The 24,466-nt window shown below is 52.4% G+C and overlaps 2 protein-coding genes across 4 annotated transcripts in view; one reads left to right on the forward strand and one right to left on the reverse strand.

The window, feature by feature from the left end:
• ZNF787 (zinc finger protein 787) overlaps nucleotides 1-791 on the reverse strand; it is a 29,916-nt gene extending 29,125 nt beyond the window's left edge. The window contains exon 1 of the mRNA XM_069457225.1: nucleotides 419-791. The gene's annotated coding sequence lies outside the window, so the exon portion shown is untranslated. The remainder of the gene's footprint in view (nucleotides 1-418) is intronic.
• A 10,081-nt stretch (nucleotides 792-10,872) lies between these two features.
• ZNF444 (zinc finger protein 444) lies at nucleotides 10,873-23,601 on the forward strand. Of its 3 annotated transcripts, none has more exons than XM_069456878.1 (4): nucleotides 10,873-11,006; nucleotides 17,068-17,395; nucleotides 18,311-18,419; nucleotides 19,908-23,601. In XM_069456878.1, exons 2-4 carry the CDS (start codon nucleotides 17,090-17,092, stop codon nucleotides 20,489-20,491), a joined length of 999 nt encoding a protein of 332 aa, XP_069312979.1. In that variant the 5' UTR covers nucleotides 10,873-11,006; nucleotides 17,068-17,089; the 3' UTR covers nucleotides 20,492-23,601. The 3 variants fall into 3 exon arrangements, with proteins under 3 accessions (XP_069312979.1, XP_069312981.1, XP_069312980.1); XM_069456880.1 differs by having other exon boundaries at nucleotides 19,911-23,601; XM_069456879.1 differs by lacking the exon at nucleotides 10,873-11,006 and adding an exon at nucleotides 11,320-11,365.
• Nucleotides 23,602-24,466: the final 865 nt, after the last annotated feature.

Genomic DNA, 24,466 nt, shown 5'->3' on the forward strand with positions numbered 1-24,466 from the left:
GCGGCGGAGTTGGAGACTCGGGGACTGACAGAGCTGGCCCGCCCCAGGGAGGCCGCAGCAGTCGCCCCCACCGAGACCTGGGCTCCAGCCCCCCGTAGCGCGCACGCGCCGCCCCACAGCGTGCCCCAGCCCCGGCGCCGCGCACGCGCATCTCTCTCTCTCTCCCCTCTCCCGGGGCCGCGCGCTGCCCGCAGCACCCGCCAGGCGCGCTCCCCGCCGCCACCCGCCCCACGCCCGGAGGCGCGCACGCGCATTCCCCCACCCGCGCGCCCACTCACGCCCCCCCCAACAGCGCGCACGCGCACTCGCCCGCCCAGGCGCGCTCGCCCTCCCACCCCCAGTCCCCAGACCGCTTCCCGAAGCGCGCGCCCCCCTTGGTCCCGGGCATACGCCCCCTGCCCGTACCCCCACCCCTCACCTCCTCGGTCCTGGGGCCGCTGCGCCGCACTCCTCCTCCTCTCTCCTGCCTCGCGGATGGTGGCAGCGGCGGCAGCGGCGACTCAGACCCTGGGGTCAGGGGGACGGACGCCCAGGCCGGAAGTGACCTTCCCGGCCGCTTCCGCCCGCGCTGCTCCCCCCTCCCTCTGCCCCCTCCTCTTGGGCCGCCACCCTGTCCTCGCCGCTCTAGGCAGGCGAGCCCCGCGACCCCTGGCCGCCGCCCCCCAGCTCTATGGTGCCGGGCGGGCGCCCGAGGGAGACACTTCCGGACGCCTCTAGGACATGGGTCCTCCGTCCATGCTCTATGGCGCCTGGAGCTTGGGGGCTTCGGCCCCGCCCCCTTCCCGGACCGGAGGCGCGGGCCTGGCCCGTTAGGCGGAGACTTCCGGGTGTCTAGGGCGGCGCCCCCCGGCCGGGCTCCCCGCGCCTGCGCGGCTGGCTCCCCGAGCCAGCCTCGGGGAGGGGGAAAGTGGCGGAGAGGGACGCTCGTGCCACCCCGGGTCCTCCCGTCGTCTCTATCGTCGTAACCCCTTCCCTACCGTGACTCCTCCCGGTGGCCGGCGTCCGGGCGCCCAGAGGGCTCGGTCGTCTGCGACCCCGGTCCCTCAGTTACTGGGCCGAGAGTGCCGCGCTTCAGGCGCCGCCCGGGGTCAAAGTCTTTCCCTACCGCCCCGCTCGTGGCCTCAGTTTCCTGCTTTCTATAGGAATAGGAACACAACGTGCACCTCCAAGTGCTTCACATCCATTAGGTCCTGGTAATAACTAAAGCCTCGTGATGGGTGGGTTCTGTGCCCGCTTTGCAGATGAAGAGGGGGAGAGTCATTTACCGAAAGTCACACTCCGGGAGTGGCAGAGCCTGGGCTTGAACAGGTGGAGTCTGGCTCTAAATTCGTGCATTTAACCATGAGTGTACACACTGTCTCCTAGAACACAGTATTGGTCACAGCAGCTGGAAATTCACTATTTCCCCCATGCTAGGTGGGCACTTAGTAACACTCGCTGGATGTTAGCTGTTATTGTTAGTGTTCTTGCAAAAAAACACATATTTTAAAATATTTGTCCACACCACAGTGTTCATGCAGGCTGGTCCTCGGGCCCACCCCCATCCTGCACTTGCTCTGGCGTAATCTCACCTAAGTGGCAGATGATTTATCATTATTATTTATAATCACTTTATTATCGGTAGTTAGAAAGATGGGGAGAAACAGTTCACTTGCAGAATAACACCTTTCTGAGCCTGAATTTCGCATCTGTGAAATGGGAAAAAATAAAATAATGGATGAGGTAATGTATGTGAAAGCTGTTTAGTTCAATACCTGGCTAATACTAAACAAAATAAAAATGGTAGCAGTTTTTATTACCTATTGGCAGTATTGCTTCTACTTCTGTGGCCATCGTATACTCTGAAGTCTAAGTCGGCATCGATGTGCATTGCTGATTAATAACATCTTTCTAGGGCGGAAAGAAACAGTACTGTATTAAATGTACATGGCAATAGTAAGATATGTCTGTGTCCTACCTTCAGAAATACCACAAAGGTAAATTTTTAAATATATCTTAGAACAGAGGGAATGTGCTATAATAATGGCAATAAAAATTATAATTTTTTATATGAGCTCTATGTCATGAGCATAGCTCATACCCGAGCTCTAGGTCTGGGTAGCTGTGTGTAAGGAAAGTCATGTGTTTGTGCTCCTCTGAATCAGATCAATCACTATGTGTCCTGCAATGGCCTGGTTGTGGGGGAACAGCCTCCTCCCCCTCCATCCTATTCTCCCTCCCTCCCAGCCAAATTGACAACCTAACGGGAAGATCTAGGTCAGCTCACCAGATGGAAGCCACACATTGAGGATGGAGGAGTAACAAGATAGAAGGAGCCAGACAGACATTTGCTTGATGGTTTTGTGAAAGAGGCTCCGTGGCAGCTGAGATTCTATGTGAAAGAAATAACTTTCTATCTCATTTCACCATTGGTAGTTGAGTCTCTCTTCAGACAACCAAACCAATACTGGGATATCTCCCAAACGTGGCGTGGGGTTGCAGCAGAGGTGGCTAATTCACCGCTAATACCTGTTCTTGCCTTCCACAGTATCATTCCTGGGATGCTGCTTCCCATCCAGGGACTATACTCTCCACTCCTCTTAGCACCTAGGTGTGGCCTTGTGATTGGTTCTCACCAATGAGATGGCAGTGAAAGTAACACAGGCCCTTTCCAGGCCAAAGACATATATGCCTGCTCCACACTTTCTCCCCTCTTGCTGGCTGGATACAGACAATAACAAGGTTCTAGAGAAAAAAGCCCAGAGAAACCTGGGTTCCTGTGTGACTACCTTGTGGACACACATTCTGTCACCCAACACCCATCCTGAGATTGTTACATGATCAAGAAACAAACATCTAATTTATACCCCTAATACTCATAGCAGCATTATTTACCATAGTCAAGAGGGGGAAGCAACCCAGTCAGTATCCATCAACAGATGAGTGGATAAACAAAATGTGTTCTACACATTCAATGGAATATCACTCAGCCCTAAAAAGAAAGAGAAGTCTGACACATGCTACAACATGAATGAACCTTGAGGACATCATGCTAAGTGAAATAAGCCAGTTACAAAAGGAAAATTATTGTATGATTCCACCTATATGAGGTGATTAGGACACTCAAATTCACAGATACACAAAGTAAAATAGTGGCTTCCAGGGGCTGGGAGAGAGAGGGATGGGGAGTTAGTGTTTAGTGGATACAAAGTTTTGGTTTTGCAAGATGAAAGTAGTTTTAATGGATGCGCAACAAAGTGGATATAATTAACACTTAAAAGTGAACTGTACACTTAAAAGTGGTTAAGAGAGGGGCATAGTGGCTCATGTCTGTAATCCTAGCACTTTGGGAGGCCAAGGAGAGGCCAGGAGTTCGAGACTAGCCTAAGCAACACAGCAAGACCCCATTTCTACAAAAAAATGGAAAAATTAGCCACGCGTAGTAGTACACTCCTGTAGTCCCAGCTGCTCAGGAGGCTGAGGCAGGAGGATTGCTTGAGCCCAGGAGTTGGAGGTTGCTGTGAGCTAGGCTGACACCACAGCACTCCCGCCCAGGTAACAGAGGAAGATCCTGACTCCAAAAAAAGAAAAAAAAAGTAGTCAATATAGCAACTTTTATGCTATATGTATTTATTATTATTGTTATTATTATCTATTTTTCAAGAGATAGAGTCTCCCTATGTTGCCCTGGCTGGAGTGCAGTGGCTATTCACAGGTGAGATCCCTGATGAGCACTGGAAACCTGCTCCATTTCTGACCTGGGCTGGTTCACCCCTCCATCAGGCAGCCTGGTGGTCCCCTGCTCCAGGGAGGGCACCACATTGATGCCGAACTTAGTGCGGACACCCAATCAGCATAACTGGGCTCAAGTGATCCTCCTGCCGCAGCTTCCCAAGTAGCTGGGACTACAGGCTTGTGCCACTGCACGAGGCTGTTAGGTGTATTTTGCCACAATTAAAAATGTTTTTTTAAAAAAAGAAAAAGAAACTTCTAATGTAATGTGCCATTATAATGTATGGGTTATTTTGTTAGGGTGGCTTCACCCTACCCTAATACAGGGTTTTCAGATGCTAGGCAGTAAAAATAATGACAAAGCTCCCCTTGAGGGACTCATCAGCAGTGAGATGGAATTTAAGGCCATGAGACTGAAGGAGACAGAGAGAAGGAATGAGAAGGAAGGGAGTTGAGTGTAGAGAGAAGAGCAGACAGCTACAGCTGTGGTCACCCAACCCAAGCTGGCCAAACAGCAGCCCTCCCTGGAGCTCTTCTCTCTGGAAGAACGGAGAGTCCACCTCTGTCTGGCACAGGTGCTGGGATGTGAGAGGCTCGGGAGCCGGTGGCAGCCTTGTTTCCCACCAAGTGGAGGGAGCCAGTCTGCAGGAGAAAATGAAGCTGCACAGAGAGGTGAGAGATGGAGACAGAGAGACCATCCCGGCTGAGTTCAGGTGCCCAGGCTGTAGACTCAAGTGCCCCCAGTGCCCCCTAACCTTCCTGAAGGTTGGTTGTTCTGCTCTTCCTTCCCTTGAGTGAGTCTCTCCAGACTCCTTCCAGGAAATTCCCATTTTGGCCCTCAGCGAATTCCACTTGGGTTTCTGTCACTTGTAACCAAAAGAGCCCTGAATCTCCCACTGCGCTTTGTGCATCTCAAGTGCTGGGTGAGGGAAGTGAACAGGTATCTCTGCAGTGATCTGGGAGCCTTCAGTGCTGCTGTGCTCACAGAGATCCGGTGCAGGGCCCAAGGGACAGCTCCCGCTGCAGAGCCCTTTATAACCCCCTACGCTTCCTCCTGAGGATATCGTTTTACAAGAGAGACAGAAACAGCTGCAGTTGGCAGATTGGAGATGGAAAGTGTGCAGCTGTTCGCATACAATTGCCTAGAAGACTCCGATACACAGAGAAACACACACATAATCACACTTTTCAAATTATCATCATTAGCATGACACTTAGCAACCACTCCTTGTATTTTCATCATGTGCTGGACACAATGCTGAGTGCTTTGCTTTGATGAACATGCTTAATCTTCATCTGTTCTCATGAGGGAGCATGGGCCCCAAGCACACAGCACTGGCATGACCCACGAGCCCATGAGAAAAGTGGAATCCCAGGCCCCACTCCAGACCTACTGAGGCACAATCTGCCTTATAACCCAATCCTCAAGGGATTCTTACCCACATGTTTGAGAAGACTTAGTGCCAGATTCCAGGATGCCCAGTTAAATTTGAACTCCAGACCAATGATGGGTAATTTTTTAGTGTGAAAATTAGTATGTCCCTATACTTATCCAAAAAAAGAATTATCTGTTATTTTATTTGAAATACAATATAACTGAACATCTTATAATATTTGCTAATCTGCCAACCCTATATGGAGGACCCTGTGGATGTCTCCTATAACGTCCACTTTTCTTCACCTGTTTCCCCAGATTTCCACGCCTACTCTGTGCACGCCAAGTGCTGGGGTTTGGGGATATGAGAAGGAGGGGGACAATTCCACCCCTGCCTCAGGACCAACTGATCTGGCTGATGACTCTTTGGATAATGTGCCCCCTCACTCTCTCACCCTTTTAGGGTAACAACCTCACAGGGCTGTGGCCAGTATTAAATGAAACATGGAGCCACTGAACCCAGTTCTAGCACATAGGAAGCCTTCAGTAGATGTGAGTAGTAATTACCATTGTTATGATCACCTAAAGGAGGATGGAGAAGTGTCCAGTCTGGGTTCAGTGGAGGACACAGCCACACAGACAACACTCCAGGTATTTTATCTATTGAGGGATTTAGTACAGGGAATTAAGCACTCACAAAATTGTTGAAAGGGCTGAGCCTCTTGAGATGACTCAGAGCCCCACAGGATGGTCCCACCAAGGAGCCACCCATTTTTGAGGGCCTCTTGTGTAGCTCTCTCTGAGTTCCAGAACATATCCCCAAAGCTGTGATCCAGGGCCCAAAGCTGCCACCCACCGAAGCTGCCTCATACCACCGGGGAAGCCAGAGAATGGGTTCTGGCCCACTGCTGCAGAGAAACCTCACATTCTGTGTTTTTTCTTGCCAGGAGAAACAGCCTGATGCGGGCAGGAAAACTGAGGAAATGACAACCAGGCCACATTCCAATGCAGCAAGAATGAGGTCCTATACAAGACACAGAGCCACGCCACTGCAGCGAAAATTAACAGCCTTCTCCTGACCAGCACCCCCATTTTGTACTGCTGCTTGCCACTGACAGCCCGACCCTGGCTAATCTTCCTGCCTCCAGGACAGAAACTATGAAGAAATCCAATCCTTGTGCTGTCCCTACTTCTTGCATTCAATGGAACTGGTCCCCACTTCCCGCATCCCCTGTAGAGCCATCTCCTCAAGCCTAAACGCTCTAAAAGGCCTCTTCTGACTCCCTGCACCAACCTCCCATGGGATGTGCCTCCCTTGCTGCAACAGTTAAATAACCTGCCTTTGTTTGACTGCAGGTGGTTCTTGTGGTCTTGATCAGCTTTCCACATCTTACCCGAGTACACGTAATTAGCAAAACCCAATTCACCCCCAAACTCTGTCAGGAGGTCTGGGCAATGCAGTTTCAATTCCCAACCTCTCCAGAGAGAAGAAGAGCAGGTATGGGAGTGGGATGGAAGCCACAGGATCCACCTCTGAGGAACCGCATTTACTCTGGCCAGGCATTGCAGGATACAATTGGGAAGAACTTTCCAAGGAATTCTCTGCCTTGTCAGTGAGGGTGAGAAGGCTTGACGCCCTCCTACTGTAGGCCCCGCTCATTCCCTGGGCATCTGAGGAAGACAACAGCTATCCAGGCCAGTGGAAAACCTGCTGCCGGGGCTGGGCTGGGGCCTCAGGATGCCCTCCCTGAGCCTTGGTTTCCCCATCTGTGAGATAAGGCTCACATCTGCTGCTGGCCATAAAACCTGGGTCTGGTCCTACCTCTGCCTTTCTTTTGCTGTGTCACTTGGGGAAAGTGCACTTGCCTCCGTAATCCCAACTGTAAAATAGGCTGATGCTTTGATCTGCTCTGCCACCTCCCAAGGGGGAGTGTGATCCCATCATTAAGCAATTCATTCATTAATTTAATGATCCACTTTCAAACATTTCATAGGGGCTGCGAACCCAAAGATGACTCATGTTCAAATCCAGCCCCCCAGGAGTCCCCACTGTGGGGCACAGGTTGACACTGATGTGACACTTGCTCCTTCTGCTCATTCTTTCCCTCCCACGCTTACACGCTCATCCATCCTCCATTTTCCTCCGTTTATCCAATAAACAGAAGCTGAGCCTCCAGGGCACCAGGGCCTGGAGACCCAGAGATGCACCAAACCCCATCCCTGCCCTGGGGGAATCCCAATGCTTCAAAGCACCAGACAAAGAGAACGTTAATTATTATTTGGAGTAATAATTACAGCACTGCTACAAAGGAGCCAAGAAGCTTTAGGAAGGTATGAGCTAAATTTGCTGCCAAAGGAATTCTCGCCCTCAGGCCTGGGAAGTAGGGTAAGAACCTCTTTCTTTCAACTCTTATTTACTCATTCACAGGCAGGCCCTGAGCTGGGAACTGGGGTATGGCAGGCCACAGTCAGAGTTGGTCTTCATATGATTGAGTTGCTCACCAGGTGGTGGGTGGAGCAGTTACAAAAAAATAGAGCACAAGATGAAGAAAGAGGGGGCTCTGTGGAAGCTCCGATGAGGCACTTGGTCCAGACTTACTGGGGTGAGGGTGGTCTGGGAAGGCTTCCTGGAAGAAGTGATATCTGAACTGATCTCCTGGGGTTATATTACAACGCAATACAGTGTTACTAGGTAAAGCAGTGGAGGAAGGACATTCCAGAAAGTCGTTCCTTTGTTCCATTCCTTAGCAATATACATGTTGCATGTTATTAGGCCATGTCCTGAATGGTGGTGTGTGGACACTGCACACATCATCAAGGTGATATGTATGGATTCAGTTTGCCCTGTCTACCCCTGTATCCTTTGTGCACACACAATATCTGTCTCATAACAGGTACCCAATGCATATGAATTGAACAAATGATGAGTAGACAATATCGTGGTAAAATAAACTATTTTTGTTACATGTATGTTGAGGGGAGAAGGGAATATTCAATTTCGCACCTGGGTTGGACTTTTTTTTATTAGTTATTCAACTGAAGGGTAAGTAAAAATAGCTAATATTTACTGAATACTTACTCTCAGCCAGGCAGTGTTCTGAATGCTTTGCATGTATTAACACACGAATCCTCACAGGAACCCTATGACTATTCTAGTGTGCAGGCAGGATGCATGGATGCACATGAGCGTGCATCAGTATCCCCTGGAGGGCTCATTAAAAAAATTGCTAGGCCACCGCCAGAGTTTCAGATGCAGGGGGTCCCAGGTAGGGGCCAAGAATTTGCATTTCTAACAAGTTCCCAGGTGGTGCTGTGCAGGTGGTCTGGGGATCGGACTTTGAGAGCCACTGCATTAGAGGAACTTAAAGGTGGGCAATGTGTTGCAGCATGGTTATCAAGAGGGAAAGTGGTGCTGGGCTGAAGGCCTGTGTGAGCCTTGTGTACTGCCTGTGGGCACCTGGCCAAGCAGGAAGTGGTGGCTGAAATGTTCCTCCCCATCTGCTTGCCAAGCTCCATGCCCCGGCGCAAGTCTGCAGTGCTCCTGAGGGTGCCCTTGTCTAAGACGCACAAAGGACTATATAAGCTAGAGGCACTCTGGGTCTGAAGGCAGATCATGTAGGACTGTGCAGGCCACGGTCAAGTGTTTGCACTGGAGGGTTTAAAGCAAGAGTGACATGACCCTATTTAAGTTTTTAAAAAGATTCCTCTGATGAATGGATAAACAAAATGTGGTCTACACACGCTGTGGAACACTATCCAGTCTTAAAAAAGAAGGAAATTCTGACACATGCTACAACATGGATGAACCTTGAGGACATTATGCTAAGTGAAACAAGCCAGTCACAAAGGGACAAATACTGTACAATTCCACTCATATGAGATATTTATGTAGTCAAAATCACAGAAACAGAAGATAGAATGGTGGTTGCCAGGGACTCAGGAGAGGGAGGAATGGGGAGTTTTTGTTCAATGGGTACAGAGTTTCAGTTTGGGAAGATGAAGAGTTCTGGAGATGGATGATGGTTACACAATAATGTGAATGTACTTCATGCTACTGAACTGTACACTTAAAACCTTAAAAATGATTAAAATGGTAAATTTTATGTTATATGTATATAACCACAATAAAAAAATAAGGTCCTCCTGGCTGCTGAGTGGAGCAGGGACTGAGGGGCAGGGGTGGGAGGAGGCCACAGTGGAAGCAGGACAATGTCCAGAGAGGCCATGGGGACTTAGACCAGGTAGTAGCAGCAGACGAGAGCGCAGTGGACAAATTCTGACTCTATTTTGAAGGCAGAGCAAACAGGACTTGCTGATAGATTGCATGTGGGGAGTGATGAAAAAGGAGAATCAAGGGGCACCTTTCCATTTTGGGCCTGAACATTTAGGTGAATGATGGACTTTCTAAGATGGCAGAGTAGTGGGAAGAAACAAGTTTCTTTGCACGGCCAGGAGGGAGTGAAAAATTCTCTACTGCCCTCCTTAGGTTGGAGATGCCTATTATGAAATCCAAGTGGAGATGTCAAGTAGGCCATCGGATATAAGTGGGAACAAGATCAGCGTGTTCTAGGAGCAGAAAAGAGGCTAGTGTGAGTGGAAGACATTAAGCAAGGAGGGGAGAGGGGACAGACAGGTGGGCCAGGGCAGGTTAGGCCACCATAAGGAGGTTAGTCAGGAAGTTCTGAGTCAGCCACTAATCACTTGTGAAACCTGGGGGGAAAGTTATTGTCCATCTGTGAATTTGGTAAGAACAAGAACTTCCGTTTAGTGAACAATTGTTATGTGCCAGCCACTGCCAACCTTTTTATGATGAGGAGTCCAGCAAGTGGAGGAGGGGGATTCTCATCCCTTACTGTGCAGAGGAGGAAACACGCTGCAGGCTAGGGTAGGACCAGCCCTGGAACACTTGGCTTGTACTATGAGCCATAATCAGGCCAGTAACCGTCTGGATTCAGAGCTTCAACTCATCTCTTAGGATTTCTTCCCATTTCTGAGATGGAGAAACTGAGGCCCCGGGATGGGGCAGTAGCCTGGCCAATAGGCACTTCAAGATTCTCTCCCCCCGCCACTCCCGTTTACTGGAAGGGAAACCAAGGCCAGAGATAGGACGGTGTCAGGTCCAGGTTCACACAGGCAGAACCGAACCGGCGCCCCAGGTCGGCCCCTCCTGAGCCACTGCTCACCCTAGAACCGGAGGGCCGCCCGCTTACGTCCAGATTCCTGGCACCAACCTTGTTTAGTTCTGCCCCAGTGGGTAGGAGAACGAAAAACGCGACCCGTTGTCAAGGAGACCTATCTGCACTCCTGATTGGCGGAGAACTCTGGCCAGTCTCCTCCTCCTCCTCCTCCTCCTCCTCTTCCTGGCCTGCCCGCTTCTCGAGTCCCGGAGGCCCTGCCTCCCAAGTGCAGGCAGTGCCCAGCCTCCTCCAGTCTCCACGACAACGCCGCCATGGCATCGCTGTCTCTCTGCTCGTCCCGGCACGTCTGCGCATGCCCGAGGCCCGCACGCAGGCCCCTGGGAAGCCCCGCATGCAATCTGGGAAACGTAGTCCGAAGCCTGACGCGCTCCGGCCTCGCCTCTTGGCCCCCGAGAGGGCCAATGGGCCACTGGTCGAGCTTCGATGCATCTCGGGAAATGTAGTTTTGGCGCTGCCGGGAGCGCCATGCGGGGACGGACGGGCGTGTGCGGTCGCCTCGCGAGGGAAGCTGCCGTTGCCGCGATGCTTCCTGGGAAGTGTAGTTCCTGACGAGGCCGGGGGAGGAGGTTGTCGGGCGGAATGTGCGACTCCAAGTGTTGGGCTGGGGGAGGGGGGACGAGTGAGTTTGGCGCAAAGCCTGCCGGGGCATGGAGTCCCGGTGAGCTTTGTGCGCATGTGCGAGAAACTGAGGGGGCTTGGGGGGCCTCGCCTGGGAGAGTGAGGTGAGCTGGGGGGAAAAGGAGGGAGGGGTGGGGGGGCGGTTGTACGAGGGAGGGACCAGCTGTGGGGAGAGGGTCCCGGGGCCGAGGCGGGAGGGATGGGGGAGTTGGGGGAGGGGATGAGAAGGTGGTTGAGTGAAAGGGGAGGGGACCTGGGGGAGGGGGAGGGTCGGGACGTGGGAGGGGGCCGTGGATCCCCGAGGTAGTGAAAGCGGGAGAGAGAAACCGAGGGAGGGGGTGGGGGAGGGCATAGGGAGGGGGAGGGGATCCCAGCAGGGGGTGGGTCGAGAGATGAAAGCTGGGTGGGAAGCTGGACCCTACAAAGGAGTCAAGGGGCTCCGGGACCAGACCCCTTCGGAAAGGTTTGCGGGAAGGGGCTTCGGGGAAGGTTATTATTGTCTAAGATGGGTACGGTGCAGGTGTTCATTTGGAGCGCTGTTTTTACAAGCGCAGTTGCACTTTTATAGAGTTGTGAGATTCCCGAGGATAATAATCGTTGCCCTGTTTTATTTCTTTATTGATTAAGAGCACCTACCTTATGAGCTTGTTGCGAGGGATTAAATTCGTCAGTATGTGTAAAGTGCTTAAAGACTGCGTTTGCTATTATCATCTGAAACTGCCCACCATCCACCTCTACCCCAGTCAGGATGGAGTTACCTTCTTTTATATTTAACGACTATTCCAATTTATACTTATATTTTAATCTGTTTTGTTTGCGGTAGTGTCCCTTAGCACCTCACGGTGAGCTGGGACAAAGTGAGGCTAACTGGCTGGCGATTACTCACTAGCCAGCTACTGTTCTCAGCATTTTTGTTTTCTTTATATCATTTTACAGCCAAGGAAATGGAGATACAGTGTGTAAAAGGTGCTGTTGTACCTTGTCCAAGGACACATAGCTGGTAGGAGGTAGACGTGGAATTTGCTCCAGAGCCCTTGGGCTGTAAGTAAATATTTGTCCAATGGGCTAGTGGCTCTCAACCAGGGGTGGTTTTGTCCCTTGGGGGACATGTGGCAATGTCTGGAGACATTTTTGGTTGTCACAACTGGGGAAGTGCTACTGGCATCTAGTGGAAAGAGGCAGAGATGCTGCTTAACATTTTACATTGCACAGGATGGCAACCCACAACATGGAATTGTCCAGTCCCAAATATCATTAATGCCGAGGCTGGCAAACTCTGGAGTATATGAACCAGGCTTCATCGAGCACTTTCTCTTTGCTGCACCACTCCTAACTCATGCTCCCAGCACCCTCTTGAGATTAGTCCTATATGACAGGTTTACAGGTGGAGAAATTAAGCTCAGAGAGGGCAAGTCACATGTTCAAGATCACACAGCTGATGAGTGGCAGAGCTAAAAGTTGAAGCCAGGCTGCCAAGCTCTAGAGCCTGAGTCTTAGCCATGATGTTAATCCAGCCTGCATAGGTACTGGTGCCATGGGCTTTGGAGTTGGCTCTGGGTTTGATTCCTGGCTCTCTCACTCTTGAGTGTCTATTCTCCTTCTGTAAAGTGGGACCCACCTCCCCAACTCACAGTGCTGTTGGGAAGGTTTGGTGGAGCAATGTAAGATACATGCCACTCGTTGGCTGACTCCTGGCTCCAGGGCTCCTGGCTCTGGTCTGGATCATGCTATGCGGGGTTACAGCTGCTTCAGTGCAGGTAGCACAGGGCACCTATAGGACAATGGGGTGGATTTACATGGTGGAATGGCTTTATTTAATCATTTAGTATGTGCTTTCTTGGGGGCAGGCCTTGTGCTGGGTGACCTCAGGGACCCAGAGTAGTGTCCAACTGGGTCCTTTCCCCAAAGAGCACACTTTCTAGACAGCCTGGGATGTGGGGACCTGTGTTCCCTGCCAAGATTGCAAGCCTGGTCAGCTTGATGCTTGTGGCCCTGCTCTCTGGCTCAAACTGCTCTCCAGTTCCAGAGGGATCTTTTTCACAGCAGAGCAGGTTTCTGTGCAGCTTTTGAGACTCACTTTGGCCCCTTCCTGCCTGCTCCCAGGTTAATCAATCCCAGAGTTGAAGGGTTGGTGGGAGGTGACGCTGTAGGCTAGCTCTGGAGCCAGACAGACATGGGTGTGTGAGTTCAGGCTCTGCCACTTAGTAGCTCAGTGACTTTGGGCAAGATGCCTTCACTTTCTCCATCTGCAACATGGGGTAATAATACCAACCTCATGGGATTGGGCATCCTATAAACTCTCTTTGGGTGCCAGCCAGGACACTGGGCTGGGAATAATATGGGTCTCTTCCCCTCATGGAGCTTAAATTCTCATGAGGGAAGACACACATGTAAGGTAACTCCAGATCTTCTTAAATACTAAAAGAACATTAATAAGGGTGCATGGTAGAGAGCAGCTGGGAGGAAGGGGGCATGGGTGCAGCGTTAGAACAGCTGGGCTGGGGAGGCTCCCCAAGGGGATAATTGCATTGGGACCTCGATGATGAGAAGGAGCCAGCTGAGCAAAGATCGGGGGAAAAGGCATCCAGGGGAAGGGAACAGCAAGTGCAAGGGGCCTGAGGTAGGAGGAGCTGGCCTCAAGTCTCAGAGAATAAAGAGGGGCCAGTGTGGCTGCAGTCCAGAGAACCAAGGAGAGAGGGCTAAGAGATGAGCAAGGTGGGCAGGTGCCAGATAGTGCATGGGCTTGTGGCCATAGTAAGGAGTTTGGGTTTTATTTTGAGTATCACAGGAAGCAGTTGGAGGGTATTGAGCAGAGAAGTGACATAATATGGTTTACGTTGAAGAAAAAAATCTTTGTGATTACTGTGGAGTGATTTTACGCTAGGATGGTAGCAGCAGAGAGACACCTGGGGGTCTTGTGGTGGCCATCCCAGTGATGAGACGACGTCTGTGGTCAACAACATGGTGGTCAAGAGCACAGGCTCTGGAGTTAGATTATCTAAGGGACCGTTTCAGCTCTGCCCCCACAGCCTGTCTTAGTCTGGGCTGCTGTGACTAATATCTGGGTGGCTTATGAACAACTTTTGACTTCTCACGGTTCTGGAGGCTGAAGGTCTGAGATCAGGGTGCCAGCGTGGTCGGGTGGTGGTGAGGGCTCACTTCTGTGCTGCAGAAGGCCTCTTTCTTGTCGTATCCTCACGTGGTAGAAAGTGGTGAGAGAGCTCTCTGGGGTCTCTTCTATAAGACACTCATCCCATTCATGAGCCTCCACCCTCATGACCTCATCACCTCCCAAAGGCCCCACCTCCTAATGCTATCACCTTGGGGTGAAGATTTCTGCATGAATTTGGGGGGCATGCAGCCGTTCAGTCCATTGCATACCCTGTACTTTTGAGCTAAAAGATGTTCTCTCTTGATCTTTTATCTGCCACAAAATGGAGTTGGCAGCAGAACATTCCTGGAAAAGGGCAGCTGCAAGGATTCCAAGAGGTGTCATGAGCAAGTACGCGGTCAGTTAACTTCCACCTTTGTGAGCATCACCCATCCACGGAGTTACTGTGACGCTAAAGGTGTGGAGTGGCTCTCCATCCTCCAGCAGTGGTCTCAGAACAGGGCCAGACCTATAGAGGTTTCCTTGATGTAACAAAAGCAGGGAGTGGACCTTTCTGTTATGAGTCTAATGGACATTGTAGGTAAGACATTGTTGGTTTTCTTGGCTTTCCTCTAATGGTCACTGCATGGCTGTGGGGTCCACACAGTGCCTTCCCCCCACAGGGAGGAGCTCCAGACAGAGGGAGCCCTAATTAGCTCACCTTGTATCAGGAGGAAAATCGTCCAAACACAGACTTCCTCTTAGATCTCACTGGCCGGAACCAGATCACGTGTCCAGCCCTCTGCCTTGTGGTCAGGGGGACTTCCCTGGAGTCCTATAATACAGGGCAAGCTGCTGTAACAAAGAGACCCCAAGATACAGTGCCTCAAATATTAATAAGATAGAACTTACTCTTTTCTCCTAACTGTCCAGCGGTGTTCTGGGACGGTTTGGTGCCTGAGCCCCATGGAGTCATTGGTGTCTCTTCTGTCCTGGTCGTCCACTGCCCGTGAAATCGGGTGTCAGCAGATTTTTTTCTGTGAAGAGCCAGATAGTAAATATTTTGGCCTCGTGGGCAGCCTTGCAGGTGACAGGGTCTCTGTTGCAGCTGTGCCCTGGTAGCTCCAAAGCATCCACAGACTATGTGTAAGCAAATGGGTGTTGCCAAGTGCTAATAACATTTTATTTTTAAAAGGCAGGCTGCTAGGCCAGTGGTTCTCAAACATTTAGAAATCAGAACCCCTTTGTACCCTTAAAAATTATTGAAGACCCTAAAGCGCTTTTATTTATGGGGGTTATATCTATTGATATGTGTCATATTAGAAACTAATACTGAGAAAATTTCAAAGTATTAATGCATTTAAAAATAGCAATAAGAAACATTTCACATGTTAACATACATAATATTTTTTAAATGAAAAATAACCATGTTTTTCAAAACAAAAAATTAAAAACATGGCATTATTTTTTTACACATCTCTTCCATGTCTGACTCTGAAGAGAGCTGGGTCTTGTATCTCCTTCTGCACTCAACCTGTGGCCACATAGCCTCTAGAAAACCCCACTGTGTGCTCGCAAGAGAATGAGAGTGGAAGAGGCAAATAACCTCTTAGTTTTATCATGAAAACAGTTCTGATGTCACAGAAACTCCAGGGGTCCCCAGGCCATCCCAGGTCCACTGTTCTAGGCCAGGGTTTCTCAACCTTGGCACTATTAACATTTGGGGCTGGGTCATTCTTTGCTGTGGGGGGCAAGTCCTGTGCTTTGTAAGGTGTTGAGCAGCATCCCTGGCCTCCCCCCACTAGATGCCAACAGCATCACTCCCCCCCATCCACTGTCCCCACAGTCAGAAAATGTCTCCAAACTTTTCCAGATGTCCCCTAGGGAGTCAGGACCACTGCTCTAGGCTGTAGCCATTATCTTCTCAGGCAAAGCTATGGCCAGTCTGTGTTCTCGCCTTCAGGAAGGGGAAGGAGAAAGACCAGGGCAGGTGGCTTCCTAGGGGCATGGCGGTATCACAAAAAGGGGAGAGGGACAGATGGATGCTGGGGAACTCTTGGTAGTCTGCCACATTTGCTAACACTCAAACATGATTGGGGATCCATCATTGTAGTGGCATGTTCGGGCTGTGCTATGGACTCAGTGTTTGTGACCTCCGCCTCCAATTCATCTCCATTGTGATGGTGTTAGGAGGTGGGGCCTTTGGCAGGTGATGAGGTCATGAGAGCAGAGCCCTCACATATGGGATTAGTGTGGCCTTATAAGAAGAGGCAGTCTCTCTGCTGTCTGCCATGCGAAGACACAGGAGGTGGCCGTCTGCAAACCCGACGGTGCTGGCACCTTGATCTTGGAGTTTCAGCTACTAGAACTGTGATAAATGAATGCCTGTTGTTTGTAAGCCACCCAGTCTGTGGTACTTTGTCATAGCAGCCTAAACAGACTGTTGTTTAATTCTGGAGGCCGGAAGTCCAAGGTCAGGGTGCCAGCATGGTTGGTTGCAGACTGCCTCCTCCCTGTGCACTCATGTTGGCAGAGAAAGAGATCTCTGGTGTCTCTTCCTCTTCTTGTAAGGCCGCAGTCCTATTCGATTAGGCCCCCACCCTTATGAACCCATTTAACTCTACCTCCTTACGGTCCTCATCTCCAAGATGGTCACACTGGATGAACTTCAATACTTGAATTTTGGGGGGACACAGTTCAGTCCTAGCAGTTAGTGAGGAAGAGGTTGGGGGGTAGTTTTTGAGTAGGCACCCTAAAGTGTCTGCCGCAGGGGCCACAGGGCCTGGCCCACAGTCAGGGCAGAACAAGTCTAATATGGACCGTGCCAGTAGGAACTCGCTGCGCCAGATCCATTGTGAGCCCTTGTGTATTTTCTTGTTGAGTCCTCACCCGAGGCCGCAGGACCCTGAGGCACAGAGGTGCCTGGGTGTCCCCGGGGAGGGGCAGGCCCAGAACTTGACTCTGCTTGGTCCAGGAGGGGGAGCTGCAGTCACTCTTTCCTCAGCCCAGTCTCATGGGTCTGCTCAGGGAAGAAACTGAGGCACCGCGGGCGTCTCAACCTGCTGACTCCGCAGGCTGCCGTCGCACGAAGGCGCTATGGAGGCCGCGGCCCCGCCGGTGAAGCAGGAGGCCCGGGCCGAGGGCCTGACTCTGGACTCGCCGTGGCACCGCTTCCGCCGCTTCCACCTGGGCGACGCGCCAGGCCCGCGCGAGGCGCTGGGGCTGCTCCGCGCCCTGTGCCGGGACTGGCTGCGGCCCGAAGTGCACACCAAGGAGCAGATGCTGGAGCTGCTGGTGCTGGAGCAGTTCCTGAACGCGCTGCCCGCGGACACGCAGGCCTGGGTGTGCAGCCGGCGGCCCCAGAGCGGTGAGGAGGCCGTGGCCCTGCTGGAGGAGCGCTGGGTGAGCTGGCTGGCCGGGTGGGGGTGGGAGTGGAAGAAGTGACCAGAGACACACCACGGTGGGGAAGCTTTAGCGCAAGCTCAGAGGGAACAGCCCATGCGAGACGCCCTCGATCCCAACACCAGTTACCTATGACGATCATCCAAAAGGATTTGAAACACGTAAAATGGGAGAACGGGTTTGAGGGGCATAACTCACAGGCCAACTCTCATCCATCGGCACCAGAAGAATTCCGATCTTCTCTTCTTGGGGGCATGGGCTTGAGGAACGATTACAGTAGTGTGAAGAACCCCAAAGCAGAGTCAGTCTGAAATTTTTTCTTTAACTTCCCGGCTGGTGTGGTCCTGCTCAGCAGCTGTCCTGCTGTCTGAGCTGGGAAAAATTCTGTTTCTGAACTTAGTTTTCTTTTTTTCAGAGTTAAAAATAGCTTACATGTTCTGCATTTTGTTAAGGAGTCTGCTCTTTATCCAAAGGGCAGAAAGAAGCTAAAGTAAGATTTAAAGCAGGTGTATTAGTTACCAGTTGGTGCATGACAAACCATCCCAAACTTAGGGACTTGAAACAGTAAACATCTGTCATCTCAGAAGTTTCTGTGGGTTAGGAGTTTGGGAGCGGCTTAGACTCAAGGGCCTGGCTCACAGTCTGTCACGAGGTCACAGCTGTGGTGTGGCTGGGCTGTCATCGGAAGGCTGACTGTTTCCAAGAGGGCTCCCTTGCCTGGCGGTGGGCAGGAGGCCGCAGTTCCTTGCGCGTGGCCTCTGCATAGGTGGGCTTGAGCCTCCAACACGGCAGCTGGCTTCCCCCAGGGAAAATGATAGGATATGATGGCTGGTGCAAGGTGGTGGGGAGGGAGGGGAGAGAAATACACGCCAGTATCAGGTTTCTCAATTTGGAATGTGGTGTCTCTCATTTCAGGGACCAGCGACCTCCCCAGAACAGTCTTCAGCGACGGGGGCACCTCGGGATATGGCAGAAGGCTCTGGGGTTGGTGTTGGAAAGGAAGAGAATGGGATGATTCCCCTAGGTGAGCGGCTGCTCCCTTGTCCCATGTTCTTACCGTCTCCAGCACCAAAGCTCCTTTGTCTCTCACCTGAGCCAGAGATCGATGACCTGCTATCACTCTCTTGTTCAGTGAATGACCCTGGCACCAGGGCTAGAGCTGACATAGACGTCCCCTGTCCTGAAGGAGCTCATGGCAGGCATGTGGTGTCAGAGCTAGGAGGGCAGGTCAGTTACAGGATGATGAGTGCCCCATGATGAGTATCACCTGTGGGCGTGAGCCAGGGACTGCCCGGCCATCTCATTGAAACCCCACAGCAACCCTTCTAGAGACGTGGCATTATTATCACGTTCTCCCATCCAAGTACTAACCAGGCCCGACCCTGCTTAGCTTCCGAGATCAGACGAGATCGGGCACGTTCAGGGTGGTATGGCCGTAGACTACTATCATTCTGTAGCTACAGAAACCCTGGCACAGCAAAATGAAAGGACTTGCCTGGTGCTGACACAGCTAGGATTTTACCTAGGTAGTTTGAGCATTTACATCCAATACTCAATGAAGGGGCAGCCTCTCACTGTCGCAGGAACGTCCCAGAATTGCTCTCATTGGCTCCAGTGGAGTCACTTGCTTTTCCTGGCCCATTCGCTGCTGCTGGGGGTGCTGTGCTCTTGTGCCAGTGGCCGCACCTGGCGCCCATACCCGCCCTTGAAGCTGGTGGTGGAGCTGGCTCCATCCTAGCACCCTCACTAGGGGAGAGGGGAGCACCATGGTGCACCTCTAAAAAAGAAGGCAAAACAGGCAGTGGAAGGCACAAAGTATGGCAGCTGGTGTGGAGCTGAGTGCTGGTAGATCAGTTGCAGCCTTTCAGATGGGAGAGCATCGATTGAGCTGAGCTCAGGAAGTTCAACAGATAAAGCAAAGTTGGCTTATCTCCCTGGAATTCCATACAGCAGATTGAAAGCCAGGAAAAAGGAAATGTTCTCCACCCAACTTAGCCATCCCCACTTACCCACTTCCCATTTGTCTACCCAGATACCCACCCCTTACCCCCTGCCTCATACAGCACCCACCCACCTATCTGTTCCTCCACCACTTGCCTGCCATCCAGCTAGCCATCTACCCTTCCACCCAGCTAGTCATCTGTTTACCCGCTTTCTTCACCCATTCACCCATCCCCACCCCCACTCCCTCCTCACACCAATCCATCCATCCATCCATCCATAATCTGTCCATCTATCCATCCATCCATTTGTTCATCCATCATCCATTCATCTGTCATCCAGTCATCATCTGTTCATCTATCATTCATCCATCATCCATTAATCCATCATCCATCCATTATCCATTCATCATTTGTCATCAATCATCCCATCATTCATCCATCATCCATCCACTGTGCATTAGGCATTGACTGTACACCAGGCGCTGTGCTCGGTACAGAGGACCCCAGCATTCCCCAGCTGCGCCGGCTCTTCTCTCATGCAGCCCTGACTCTGCGCCTTTACCCGGCAGGAGACACGGCCCCTGGGGCTGAGGTGCCAGCATCGGGGGACTCCCAGCTCGTGCGCCCCTATAAGCAAGAGCCTGGCAGTCCCCCATTGGCTCCACTGGCTCCTGGCCTGCCTGCCTTCCTGGCAGCCCCAAGCGGGACCTCCTGCCCGGAGTGCGGCAAGACGTCCCTGAAGCCAGCCCACCTGCTGCGCCACCGGCAGAGCCATTCTGGCGAGAAGCCACACGCCTGCCCCGAGTGCGGCAAGGCCTTTCGGCGCAAGGAGCACCTGCGGCGCCACCGCGGCACACACCCCGGCGGCCCCGGGCCGGCCCTGCGCCCACTGCCTGCGCGCGAGAAGCCACACGCGTGCTGCGAGTGTGGCAAGACCTTCTACTGGCGCGAGCACCTCGTGCGCCATCGCAAGACGCACTCCGGCGCACGGCCTTTCGCCTGCTGGGAGTGCGGCAAGGGCTTTGGGCGCCGTGAGCACGTGCTGCGCCACCAGCGCATCCACGGCCGGGCGGCGGCCAGTGCCAGTGTGCAGGCGCCGGCAGCGCCCAGCCCCGAGGGTGGGGGGCCCTTCCCACCCTGGCCCCTGGGGTAGTGGCCCGCACCAGGGGCCACTCCTCCCTCTTCCCTCCAGCGCTTTCTCTGCTCCTGCTCAGCCCCTCTCCTCTTTTCCTCTTGTCTGAGCTTGGCTGCGCTTGCTGGCTCTGGTTCAGTCTGTCCTGTCCCTTGTCTCACTTCCACCCCTCCTCTTCTCCCTTCCTGGTTTCTCCTCTCCGCCCTGTGAAGGGTGCCTCCTTCGGATGATCTCCCCCCGCTCTTTCTCTCTGTCTCTCTCTTTCTCTCAGCCCAGCCTCCCTCTCCCCCTCAGCCCCTCCCTGGAGAGCTGAGATGGAGGCCCTGGGCTCCAGCACGGAGAAGAGGAACTCGGTGAGGGCAGGGGCCTTGGCCCCCTTGATGAAGGGAGGATGACAGAAAGGGGTCTGGATCTTGCCTGGTGAACAAGGGCAGGTGGGGTCAGGGGAGGGGAGTTGCGCTGGTTCTGACTCTGTGCTGACTGTGAACTCTGGGTTGCCCTGGCCTCCCTGTGACCCAGAGACATGAGTCGGACAGACATGCCTGCTCGTTGGGGACAATTCACCAGCATCCAGAGAGTAATAAAGTCACTGACCCAGTGTGTAGACCAAGTCCGAGGCTCTGTCTGACAAGGTTGCCCTCCAGGGCTGAGCATCTGGGGCGCAGGGGCTCGGGGGTTCCCTTTCTTGTCCCCCTCTCAGACCCTCCTGGTGTGAGGGAGGCCCTGGAGTCTGGGCTCAGCCCTGGGAAGCAGCTCAGGGATGCTTGGGTGGGAGTGGGCCATCCCCACCTGCATCATCCAGAGGCACAGTGAGGCTCAAAGAAGGGACTTGGCCAGGCACCAAATGGACTCAGGTCTACATCTCAGCCCCTCACCTTCCTGGCCATGTGCCTTTATGCAGGTCAGTTTCCACATCCATCAGTAATAATAGTGGTTCTCCACCTCCTGTGCTAAGGGTGTTACTTTGGCTAGGTCACTCCATTTCATTGGGGAACCCAAATATCAGTGTCAGTAGGTCTCTCTGGTGGCCCATTTTGCTAAGAGAGGAGTTCTCCACCTGGGGGCAAGGTGCAGCCTGACAGCTGTGGGTCGGGTGTGGGGGGCCTGGGGGTGGCTCACTGTTGGGTGCAGGCTTTGGCCAGCCCTGTCTTTTTAGGGTGCCATCTCTGCCCTGTCCTTGGTTCAACATGGAGTCCTAGAGTCCAGACCCTGGTTCCTTCTCTCCAGGTAGGAAACCTCCAGCTTCTACTGGGTGCAGTGGCTTTGGAAAGTGGAAAAGGAGAGATCTGAGTCTGACCATTCCTCACTGATGTGTGACCAGCCCTCCTGAGTCGAGCTTTAACCTGGTCTCTTGGCTCCTGTGCTTCCAGTGCCTGAGCCTGGCCAGAGTGCTGGGGCCGAACTCTTCACGAGTTGCTGCTGTCCTCTTTGCATCCTCAGCTCTTGGCCCAAAGTCCAGAACTGGTGTGTCTGACTGGTAAAACCAGGTTACGGCCAAGCCCTAGCTGCAAGAGAGTCTGGGAAAGCAACAGCTGGACTGTCCAGCATTTACAGCTGGAGCCTGGCTCTACCTTCCAAGCCTCGGGGGCAGGAAAGGGTTTGGGTGCCAGGCAGTGTTAAGGAAGACAGGTGACAGTTGCAGGCACTTGAGGCAAACTGCTAGGCCTCAGTGTCCTTGTAAAGCCGGGCTAATAATGCCCTTTTGGGAACGTAAGGTAACCAAACATAAAGAGGTTACCCTGGCTCAGGGCCTTTTTATCGCGGCATTCTCTTTTTGCACTGGGCGGTCCCTGTGACCATGTCTGCTTGTGTAGCAGAGAAAGCAGGCTTGGAGAAGCGATGTCACCTGCTGTAGGTCCTCAGGAGGGGAATGGGAGGACCGTGGGAAGTGAGAGGTTGGGGACACTGGGCCTGGCCGAGTCTGAGGACAGGCTCTGATAGTAACAGCAGACACGAAGTGAGAACCGTGGGCCAGATCCTGTAAATGCTTAAATCTGTCAGCTCGTTCATTCCTCTTCACCATCCAGTGAGGCAGGCACTGTCGTCCCATCATTGTGGCCCAAAGTGCACTGTGACCTGCAGGGCAGATCGGGAAACTGAGGCACCGACAGAGCAGGATGCCGGGGCCACGTTAGTGGATCTGAACCCCACAGGCAGTGAGAGTACTTACTCCAGCTCCTAACAGCACAGCAGCCGGTTTGGGCTGTTCAGACTCCATCCCTTTCTTCTGAAAACCTCCTCCGGGCCCCTGTTTCCCTTTGGGGACCCCAGCAACACACATGTGTGCTCACACACACACTTCCTGCGTCCAGCCCTGGAGAGACAGTTTCGGCCAGGCTGTTCTGTGGAAAGTCCGGTGAGCCTCCATCGTGGTTAGTGTTGAGGAGCTGGGGAAGAACATTCCTGGGAGGATGAAGATCAGAAGCCTTCATGTGCGCTCCCTGCCCCCTAGCCCCAGGCCAGGGGAAGCTTTGGTCCAACACCCGATGGTGGGCGTGGTGGGCTGTGCCTTTGTCAAGACTTGCACGGGGAGGGGGTCCCTGCAAAACAAAGAAATACCCTCCACACAGGCAGTAGGAAGCTTTGAGACGCCCTGCTGGCGGGACCCAGACTGACGCAGAACAGTCTGGCAGTACTTGTCAAAACTCTACACGGCATGGCCTAGTGAGCCCACTCCCCCAGCCCTGTCCAGAGACGCACGACATGCACAGGAAGGCGTGTGAGGGGCTGGTCCTCTGAGTGTTGCTTGGGATGGCAGAGAATCAGGGCGACGTAAACGTCCGTTACTGGGAGAGGGGGAGCACACGTTCAGGAAAAGTCTGAAAATTTGGGAATAGGCAAAATGTCAATTGTGCAACTTTATAAAACTCTAGATTGTTTTTAAAACAGTCCAGCCTAAAGGTCATACTGCTCTTGGGGAATGAAACTTTGCCTGATAAGTGCTTGGCAGCTGGGTGGTTCACCACTCTGAAGCTTGGACAAAACTGGCAAGGTGCGGTGACAGTTTTATTCCGGCAGAGAAGATAACTCTGGAGGTCACGGTTAGACTGCTGTGCAGGACATCAGCCAGTGTTAACGCAGTGGGCTGCCTCAACACCGTTTCCACACCAACTGACTCCGAAGCCCGGGTTCTTGGGATGTGCACTGATGTTCTGCTGGTTTGTCATAAATGCGCTGAATAAAACATTGGCACATGCCTGTTATGTTTTTATGAGAATTGCTTTTAAAAATTATGATCCTACCACACTACCACAGTACTACTGAGTACTACCAGAAGTTGCAGGCAGCGAACCATGGGTGCACACAGCGATGTGAGCACATCTTTAAGACGTCGTGCTGTGTGCAAGGGGGAAAAAAAGGAAAAGAAACATAAGGAGATCTGTAGTGCCACCCCACTCACAAAGTGACACAGCAGATCTTTATCTAAAAGTAGTAAAAATTCAAGGGTACGTATCCAATACGTAAGTGGTTGCTTGTGGGAAGGGGAGAATGGAACAAGCAATGGAAACACAAGGGAGGAATGTCATAAATCTAAAACAAGAAGGGCTTTGCACAGAGCACTAGCCATGACTGGAGGGATGTGATGGACCCACATCTGCATCTGAAAAGAAAAATAAGCAAATAAAACCAATGACTTTTTCCTGCCGGTATCCACTGTGATGGAGCCAGGTGGCATGAGAGCCCTCCTGTGACCCAAAGGCCACCAAATCTGTGGCCACTGTCATATCTACAGTCCTTTTATATCAACCCCAACACCACAGACCAGGAAATCTGGATTGTGGCTTCGAAGGCTGGGCCTTGACTTCCTTGCTTCTGTCTTTGTTGACAAGGATGAAATTCTTGCCCATAAAGTTCCCTGTGGGAACCTTCTGGTGGCCAGAGGCTCCACATTGTGCCCCAATGGTGGCTTCCTTCCCTTCCTCTCCTTAGGGTTCTCTTGGAGGGACCTGTCGGGACTCAGCCGAGGTTCTTTCTGACGATCACCCTGTGCCTTTC

Source organism: Eulemur rufifrons, chromosome 24, assembly GCF_041146395.1.
Source record: "Eulemur rufifrons isolate Redbay chromosome 24, OSU_ERuf_1, whole genome shotgun sequence".
NCBI classification, from domain to species: Eukaryota; Metazoa; Chordata; class Mammalia; order Primates; family Lemuridae; genus Eulemur; species Eulemur rufifrons.

Bases quoted from the DNA above. Each gene is read 5' to 3' on its own strand.
- ZNF444 (XM_069456878.1), top strand. From the start codon at position 17,090: ATGGAGGCCGCGGCCCCGCCGGTGAAGCAGGAGGCCCGGGCCGAGGGC. The intron at 17,396-18,310 runs GTGAGCTGGCTG...CTCTCATTTCAG, and splicing joins CCCTGCTGGAGGAGCGCTGG to GGACCAGCGACCTCCCCAGA. The intron at 18,420-19,907 runs GTGAGCGGCTGC...TTTACCCGGCAG, and splicing joins GAATGGGATGATTCCCCTAG to GAGACACGGCCCCTGGGGCT.